Source organism: Delphinus delphis, chromosome X (genome assembly GCF_949987515.2).
Source record: "Delphinus delphis chromosome X, mDelDel1.2, whole genome shotgun sequence".
In the NCBI taxonomy this organism is placed as follows: domain Eukaryota; kingdom Metazoa; phylum Chordata; class Mammalia; order Artiodactyla; family Delphinidae; genus Delphinus; species Delphinus delphis.
The window spans coordinates 33,833,120-33,842,919 of NC_082704.1; the positions used below are offsets into that span (position 1 = coordinate 33,833,120).

The window sequence follows — 9,800 nt, forward strand, 5'->3', positions numbered from 1 at the left end:
ATTAGATTGTGGTAAGATATAAAATAAAATAAGATTGTGATTATCGTTGCACAACTATGTGAATATACTAGAAAAAAATTGAATTGTACACTTCAAATGGGCGAATTATCGGTATGTGAATTACAGCTCAATAAAGCTCTGACCAAAAAATTAATAAATTAAAAAAAAAGATACTAGGGGATATTGTGGGAAAGCCAGGGTCAGTCTGTCCAGTACCCATTTATACATCAGTGCTTAGACCAGTAAAATTCTCAGCAAAGGTTGTCAAAGTGTAAGAGTTTGTTTTTTTTTCCTTTTAAATCTTGCCGGCTTCCCCAAGCCCAGCCCAGCTCTAAGGACAGCACGTTTCATATGAATGGTGAATTGACTCAGTCTTTCTTGGAAAATGTCTGCATTTCATACTGACTCTCGAGTGATAGTTGAGCAATGTATAGAATTAGAAGTTCACAGTTTTGCTGCTCAAGTGCTATGTAAATACTCTATTGTCAGCTAGCCTGTATCTCTTCTGGCTCCACCACATTCACCCTGGAGGGCTCCAGAGCTTATTGGTCTGCCATTAAGATCCCTCTTTGTCTTTTTGCCCCTGGAGATTTTCCTTTCTTTATTTCAGGCCCAGCTGTGAATTTCCCCCCACACTTTATCCAGCATTTCTTTGAGTTTATAATGGGAGCAGCTACTCCAATTCCTCTCTATCAAGTTGCTTAAACCGGAAGTGTCTGGTGCCTTTTTTTTAATGTGAATACATTAAACACCAGGGTTAGATCTAGGATCGCTTTCCAAGGCAGGGGTAGGGGAAGGCAGAAGAGGATGGCATTGGAAGGCAGGGGCGTGGAGTATCTAAATGATTGATCGTCTTCCTTCCTTACCCACTTCCCCCCTTTCTTGAGAGAAGAGTGACAAAGAGGGGGAAATAAGTACTGAGAAAGAAAAGCCAGCTCTTGGTGTAACCACAAAAATCCCTTCCACTTTCAGAGATGCTCGGGCCCAAGATGCAGTTTTTTTCTCTGTGGGAAGATGCCCAAGGGAGAATCTCACCTTCCTTCTCTGGCTAGAGCCTAGAACAGAGGTTGTTCTACTTTGGGGCTGCAGCTAGCCCCTGGGCAGAACCTCCTGAGTTCAGTAGCATTCCACAATGATTGATTCTTTTCCTTGAATATTAAAGACTTTTTCTAAATACTCTCAGGAGGATTCACATCTGGATCTGAGATAGGGAAGGGGGAAAGCAGGACCATTCTTGCTCAGGCCTCAGACTTTATGAGCTTCAAATGTTGGCTGCTATTGGGTGGCAAATTTGTTCAGGGTAACAGGGTAAGTCTTCACAGTGGCCATCTGGCTTATGCCAGCCTTCAGCCAAGGATTTACTTTTAGATCTTCCCCCACAGTTTAAATAGCACCCCTGAAGAGACTGGATGCTGAATATGTCCCAGCTAGCCCTATCCCACCCACTTCCCAAACTCCTCAGGGCCGAGCTTAGGTTTAAGGGTAATAAGATCTCAGGTGATCCCAATGTGAGACTCAGAAATGTTTGGAAACTGTCTGAGGCATCAGTCATTCAATGACAGCCCAAGCCTATACTTTCATGGAGGAAGTGACCTTCAGGAGAAGGGTCTATACACTCTTGGTCCCTGAGGGGCAGAGACAGAGACCAGGTGATGGGGGAGAGAACGGCAGAAGGAGGGAGGACCAGGACAGGGTGACATTTGCTCTCCACCTGGGCCCTACAGCTGGGCGTTTGGAGAGAGTCCCTGGCATCTATTCACCTGGAGGATAATGGTTTTGACTAGATCTGATGGCTTTTGTTCTCCAGACACAGGAACTGAGTCTGAAAGTCTGAGCCAGGGCCATGGGGGCAGGGGCAGCAGGGGAGAGTTTGCTGCAGGAAGAAACTGAAGCCCCTCTTCTCACGTGGGCCTCACTGAGGTACAGGGCAGAAGCAATGCGGTTTCGGTGTCCAGGTGACAAAGTGTGGCACGGTACGAGGAGGGGAATTATCACCCCAACCCCCAACTCCAGTGAACCCATCAGGGGTTTCAGCCAAAGCTGAAGGGAAGGCAGCAACGTTTAGGCCCTTTGTGGATTTGCAGAATCCACGTCCCACCCCTTCAGGGGCCTCCGTGTTCCCACAGCCAGAGGCACCCACCAGCAGCTGGGGCGGGATGGAGCGGCTGCCCTTGCGTAGCCACGTGGGCGGTCAACCCCCACCGAGGCAGGGTAGGAATAGAGGAACAGGAGAGGACTGCCAGGGTCTTCCACAAATAAGAGGGGGAAACCTTCAAGGGACTGAGGTCCTGTAACACAGATGGGCACGGGGTCAGTGACATCCGAGTTTTTACTGCTTATGGGACCTTATTTTTACCCATGGGCCAGTGGGGCCTGGAGAAACTTGAAACACCATTTTACAGCAGGTGAAATTGTCTTAAGTACTTGGGCATATGATAGCCAGCTCCGTGTAGATGCTGAGTGGTCATTTCTAATTATAACTTTGAGGTGGGTAGAGGAGCAGGGACAGGGCACTGGCAGGGTGTGATTGGGCTTCATTTATTCCATTTATCTCTAGTGACGTTCGCTTCAAAGAGAGTAAAGGCAAAAGCAAAGGGAAGCAAAATGACTGGGGAGAGAAATAAAGCAAAGAATTGCGATGGTTCTCCATTATTGTGGTTACCAGAAAATTAGCTTCATTTTGAAGACAAAGACATTTTCCTTCCCGTACATATTTTCTAGACTCAGATTGTGATTTTGTATCATCAGTTTCTTTTTCAGGAGAGAGTAAAGTCAATAGCACCTTCCTGAGCTAAGAGCAACTCTGGCTTAACAGGGAGGTCAGAAGTCCGCTCGGACCTGGACTGGACCAGGTGTGAGCCAACAGGGTCAGAGAAGAGGGGGAAAATGGGTCCCCAGAGGCCCTACCACCTAGAATTTGGTTTTCCCAACCAATGGCACCCTCTTTTTCCCCCGAGGCAACAGCACTGGTGATAGATGCCTCCTCAGGCAGCCCGCAGAGCCAGATTCTTATCTATATCACTGTGGGGCTGCCGATTTATCTGCTAATCTTTGTTTTTTGAGAATCATTTTCCTCTTCCTGGAATCAGACCCAGTGTTTAGGGTAATGGAGCAGCGGACTTGAATCCTCAGAAAGAATTTCATCTCTGTCCTTCTCTTTCCATCCCCACTGCCCTGGCCCTAGATTGAGTCATCTGATGAGTCAGTCACCTGTACTATCGCAGTAGGGGGCTCGTAACTGCTCTCTGACCCTTTCCCTATCCTGCATCCAAACTGTTGCCAAGTTCGCTTTCTAAAATATGTTTCTAATCATGTCACTCCTACTGTTTTTAAAAGATCTTTGAGTAAACCAATTACATGGACTATTTTGAATAAATAAAATGGCTCTGTTAGTATCAAATTCCCCATTACTCTTATTTCTTGTCTTTATAGCCTTCACCAGGATTTCAACCCATCTTACATATGCGTTTTCTTGCTTATTGTCTGTCCCCCTCTTCCATTGGAATGAAGTTTTCATTTGATCAAGGTTCTCATCCGTCTGTCCCCAAAACAGTGGCTGGCACACGTTAGATAATAAATATTGATTGAATGAAGGACTCAATAAATCAAATTCTGTTAGCCACAGTTAATTCTTTTTTTTTTCATAAACGGACTTTATTTACTTTTACGATTACAAATGTAACACATGCTTACTGTAGAGAATCTGGAAAGTACAGAGAAGTAGAAAGAAGAAAATTAAAACACCCATAATCCCACCACCTGAAGGCAAACACTGCTCATATTACGCTCTAACTATCTATGCCTGTTTACAGACCAAGATCTTTATCAAGAGGGCTGGCCACAAAACACAATAGCCAAGGGGGAGTGAGGGCAATTAACAACTGAGGGGTCACCCAAAAGTCAGAGCTAGAGATTCGACACTGAGGGACAAGACAACAGTCACTGACAATAGCTCAAGACGTAAGAAGTTGACAACACAAGAACAAGTCGGGTTATGGTAAGAATGTAGTGAGATGATGCTTGTCGAGAGTTTCGCCCAGTAACTGTCACACAACACATAATCAATAAATGTTAGCCATTACTAAGATTACTACTATGGGTCAAAACGAATGGTTCAGGATGGAGACTATAAACAGGGCAAGGGCCCTGGAGACCCATTTTAGGTGCTATGAGTTGGGGCATACAGGGACAAGTGTACTGGATGAAAAGGATGGTATTGGAGTGGGCGTCACTCTCCTTATAGGCTCCCCTGCCAGGTGAAATGGGACCAGGGCTTCCTCAAGTTTGCCTGATGACACGTGGCAAGACATTCTAAGGTGTTTTTGAGGTAGGACACGGTTTCTCCTGCCTAGACATCTCCCTGGACCAGGAACTAGGACTGGCCTCGGCGGTAATGGGAGTTCAGAACCTCATACACCAAACGCTCTTGAAGTCCACGCTCTGATCGCTGGGGCAGGTCAAAGGCATGTGGGGGTGAAAGAGAAGGTCAAGTCAGCCAAGTGGGAGATAGGGTGGGATGCGCCTGGAGGGGGGTGCTGAAGGGGGAAGGCCACAAGGTTTAATGATGTAATTGAATGGAATGGGTCCAGGAACCAGTCCTCAAGTTAGCAGCCAAGCTGGATATCACAGGAGAAGTGTCCAGGTAGCATTACTTGTTAGTGGCAGCCTTCTGATGGCCTGTGCTCTGTCGAAGGTGGTCGTGCAGACCCTCTTGAGGGTCTCCATGCTCTTTCAGGTAGTAACAGCGTTTGGGGACATGCTGATGCTGGGAGTGAGAGAAAACAAAAACAGCAGAGGTGAGAGCCATGCTTACTATGCCAAGTGGGGCTCTGCCTGGATAACTTCAGTAACTCAGCAAGTCAAGCAACTCGGCTAACGTACCTTATTTGTATAAAGTGTGATCAAGGACTAGACTGGCCAAATTCCCTAGTGACCTGGGCCTATAACACCTGTGGCTGTAGGTGGGACCCAGTCCCCCAAACGTGACCCCTCTTTGAGAACTGGACCTGGAATAGGTGCAGAGTTGGGACTGAGCCCAGCCATTTCCCTCAGAATCACAAGACTTGGACCTTTAACCATCCCAGGCCCTCAATGTGGTTAATACACCCAAAATAAGTACATAGCCAGGCCCGCTGAGGAAACTCTAGGTGGGGGGTTAGGGTCTAGGAGCTCAATGCCTCTCCCAGCCTCTTCCTTAGGCTACTCAAAGGAGCAGGGTGACTTTGCCATCATTACCTCATTTTTCTATTCAGAAACCTTGAGTGTGTTTCCCCATCATTACCTCCTCGGTCTGCTGCTGAGAGTTCAGTTCATTCTCCATTGCGTCCTCGTTATTCCGCTTACAGGCTGACGGCAGAACCTGGCTTGAGCAGCCCGGGAAATCCTTCTCTCCAGCCAGCTGGCACTCGGTATACAGAGACCTGTCTATTAGCTCCTTTAGGCTGCCGGCCACCTTCAGGAAGATCCGGCCCATTTTAGTGGCAACAGCTTCCGAGAGTCCTTCCAGAAACCTGGTCCGCAGAATGGCATCAGACCAAGACAAGTGTCGGGCCAGCAGGAGGAAATCAGTGGCATACTGCCTGACTGACCTCTGGCCCTGCTTGGGATGGCAAAGGACGGCACTGAGGATGTCTATTTCAGATAGGGAGTCATATAAGCCCTGGGATCTGCTCAGGAAAGATTTATCTTCATTGGAGAGGGGGTTTCCTACCTCCATCTGCAAGATGGACCACCTCTCTGCTGCCCCCAGATGAAGAGACACCAGAAAGGCCATTTTCTCTGAATCGTTCAAAAATCCCTTCATTTGCTTCTCCTCATCAACCTCCATCTCCTCCTCCACAGAGCATGAACCCCGGGCTGCTTCCTGTTCTTCTAAGAGGTAACAGAGTGCTGGGGTCAGCATGCCAAAAGATGGGACTTCCTCTGGTGGTTGGTTCATTGTTTCAGGGGTCGTCGCAGTCACGTGTGGTGTGAACTTTGATCCAGAGGCTGTGACGTTGATGTGAGAGGCAGATGTTTCCCCAGAGTCTTTGGCTTTGATTTCCAGAGTGGACATCATTCCAGAGGCTGTGGCCGCCATTTGTGGCATGGACATACCCCCAGAGGCTGTGGCTCTCAGAAGCGGCATGGACATCATTCCAGAAGCCGAGGCTCTCATGAGCGATGCGGACGTTGCTCCAGAAGCTGAGGCTCTCATAGGTGATGCAGGCATCCCTCCAGAGGTTGCGTACGTCATCTGTGGCAAGGAAGTAGATCCAGAACCCACAACTCTTTTTTGCAGTGTGGACGTTGCCCCAGAGGCCATGTTTTTCATCAGCGGCATAGACATCTCTCCAGAAGCCATGGCTGACATCAATGGCATGGGCATTGTTCCAGAGGCCGTGGCTCTAATGAATGGCTTGGACATCCCTCCAGAGGCCACAGCTGTTGTTTGTGTGGTGGACATCTTTCCAGAGGCTGGAGCTCTCATTAACTCTGTGGACACAGCTTCAGAGGCTGAGGGTCTCCTTAGTGGTGTGGATATAATTCCAGACACTGGAGCCCTTAATAATGGCGGGGACATCACTCCCGAGGCAGGGGCTCGCACTGATAGCATGCACATCTCTCCAGAAGCTGTGGGCATTGTTTGCGTTGTGGATGTTGCCCTGGAGGCTGGGGCTCTCATCAGTGGCATGGACACCCCTCCAGAGGCCGCGGCTGTCATTTGAGGCACGGACATCACTCCAGAGGCTGTGGATCTCATTAGCGATGTAGATATCTCTCCAGAGACTGGAGCCCTCATCTGTGGCTTGGACATCATTCCAGAGGCTGTGGCTGTCTTTTGCGGAGTAGACATTGCTCCATAAGCTGGGGCTCTCAGAGGCGTGGCTATCTCTCCAGAAGCTGGGGGTCTCGTTAGTGCTGGCGACATCTCTCCAGAGGATGAAGCTCTTGTGAGCAGTGTGGACATCTCTCCAGGGTCTGAGGCTCTCATCAGTGGTGTGGACACCGCCCCAAAGGCCGGGGCTCTCATTTTTGGTGTGGACATCAGTTCAGAGGCTGGGGCTTGCGTCTGCAGTAGGGACATCCCTCCAGAGGTCATGGATCTCCTGAGCGACATGGACATCCCCCCAAAGTCTTGGGCGCTCATTGGCTGACTGGGCATCTTTCCAGAGGCTGTGGATCTCATTAGCGCCATGGGCATGGCTCCAGGGCCTGGGGCTCTCATTAGAGGCATGGACATAGTTCCAGAGGCTGCGGCTGTCATTTGTGGTGTGGACGTGTCGCCAGAGGCTGGGGCTCTCATTAGCGGTGTGGACAGCGCTGCAGAGGCAGTGTCTGTCATCTGTGGCATGGACACGGCTCCAGAAGCGGTGTCTCTCATTAGCATTGTGGAGATCTCTCCAGAAGCTGCAGTTGTCATTTGCTGCGTGAGCATTGCTTCTGCGGCTTTGGATGCTGTTAGTGGCTTGGACAATGCTCCCGAGGCCATAGCTCTCATCTGTGGCACGGACATCACTGCCGAGGCTGTGTCTCTCATTAACAGTGTGGACACGGATCCAGAGGCTTTGGCTGTCATCCGTGGGGTGGACAGGGCTCCAGAGGCTCTCATTTGTGGTACAGCTGTCACTCCCGAGGCTGTGGCTCTCCTCTGTGACACAGACATTGCTCCAGAGACGGGCGCCCTCATTTGCGGTGTGGACACTGACCCAGAGGCTGAGGCTGTCATCTGTAGCGTAGACATTGTTTCAGAGACTGGGGCTGTACTTGGCAGTGTGGACACTGTTCCAGAGGCTGGGGCTCTCGTTCGCAGTGTGGACATCGCCCCATTGGCTGGGACTTTCATAAAGCCCATGGATGTGGCTCCAGAAGTTCTAGCCGTTGCTAACTGTGTGGACATCGCTCTAGAGGCTGTGGTTGACATTTGCTCTGTGCACTTTGCTCCAGAGGTTGCCACCGTCATCAGTGGGGTGGACAGTGCTGCAGAGTCTGGGACCGTCTTTAGCAACGTGGACACATTTCCAGAGGCTGGGGCTCTCATTCTCGGTGTCGACCTTGCTCCAGGGTCTGAGGCTCTCACTGGCGATGTGGACATCCCCCCAGAGGCTGTTGCTCTCATTGGCGGACTAGACACAATTTGAGAGTCTAGATTTTGTGTTAACCGTGAGGACATGACTCCAGAGCCTTGCGCTGGCATCGGCTGGGTGGGCATCCCTCCAGAGGTTAGGGCCATCATGACCAGTGGGGACATCGCTTCAGCGTCTGGGGCTGGCTTTGGCAATGTGGGCATTTCTCCAGCATCAGGGACTGACGGGAACAGTGAGGACATTGCTCCGGAGCCTGGAGCTGTCATAAGTGGTGAAGCCACTACTTCAGAGTCTGGGCCTGACATTAGCTGGGTGGACATTTCCCCAGAGTCTTGGGCGCTCGTTGGCTGGGTGGACGTTGCTCCAGAAGTTAGGGCTGACATTATCAGTGAGGAGATCGCTTCAGAGTCTGTGCCTGACATGAGCAGTGAAGAGATCTCTCCAGAGGCCAGGGCAGTCATTAGCACTTTAGACATGGCTTCAGTGTCTTCGTCTGTAATTTGCAATGGTGACATTCCTTCAGAGCCTGGAGCTGGCATTGGCTGTGGGGACATCACTCCGGGGTTCACGTCTGGCATTAGGAGTGGGGAGATCTCTCCAGGATCTGGGACCAGCATCAATGGTGCGGACATCGCTTCAGAGGATGGAGCTGGCATTGCCAGTGGTGATATCTCTGCAGAATCTGGTGTTGCCATTAGTGCTGTGGACATTGTTCCAAAGTCAGGAATTGTCATCAGCCCTGGGGACATTAATCCATACTCTGAAGTGGACAGCAATGGGGACAGTGTCCCAGAATCTGAGGCTGGCATTAGCAATGGGGACAGCACCCCAGAGTCTGAGGTTGGTATCAACAATGGGGACAATGCCTCTGAATCTGAAGCTGGCATTAACAATGGGGACAGTGTCCCAGAGTCTGAGGCTGGCATTAGCGGTGGGGACAGTGCTCCAGAGTTTGCTGCTCCCATTAGAGGTACGGCCATGGTGTCAAAGGCTGGGGATGTCATCGGCTGTGTGGACACCCCTCCAGGGTCTGACGCTGAACTTGAGACCATAGGCTGGACACTAGAATGCAGAATTTGGACCTCTGCTCTGTTCTCTACCATTGGTCCAGAGCAGGTCGTCTCCCTGTTTTGGGGGTCGACACCTTCCTCCGTCAGCACATTGCTGAATCGCACTGAATGTAAGGGTATTGACGTATCTGCCATGGCCAAAGGATAGTGTGGAGGGAACCTCTAAAGCAATTATATCAGGGGTCCTGCTGAAGCCCACGTGGCAAGAAAATCTGTAAACAGAAAACAAGTTTAGCAGTTGAAAGCAAATATCAAGAAGATTGGGAAATAGACAAATGATCCACGATGGAGACTTTTTTTATGTGTTGCCAGCTATGTGGCATCGGAGATGGGTCTATCAAGTTAAAGAAGCTGTGCGACATTAAACAAATTTGAAGCTGGAGCAAATATCCTCTCCACCCCTATCCTTTTCAAAGCAACCCACCCGTCACACAGCACACCCTCTCAGTTTATAAAAGCTATAAACGCGGGCAACTTCAGCAGCCAGGAGCCCGTGAGGTCCTGGTTCAAATGAAACAGCAGCACCACCTGCTGGAAAACTGTGAAAAGTGCAGGTTCCAGAGCTCTGCTCTCTCCCACCACAGCACTAGCAAGCCAGCCAAGGAACTGGCAGGCCCGGATGAGAATGCCCTTTGCCCCAGGATAGTCGTTAGTTCCTTGGGCT

The 9,800-nt window shown here is 50.0% G+C and overlaps 1 protein-coding gene across 1 annotated transcript; it reads right to left on the bottom strand.

Moving 5' to 3' along the window:
• Positions 1-4,648: 4,648 nt before the first annotated feature.
• On the bottom strand, positions 4,649-9,271 carry RTL9 (retrotransposon Gag like 9). Its single transcript, XM_060001995.1, has 2 exons — positions 5,282-9,271; positions 4,649-4,765 (listed from the first exon to the last, which is right to left on the bottom strand). Exons 1-2 carry the CDS (start codon positions 9,269-9,271, stop codon positions 4,649-4,651), a joined length of 4,107 nt encoding a protein of 1,368 aa, XP_059857978.1.
• Between the last annotated feature and the right edge of the window lie 529 nt (positions 9,272-9,800).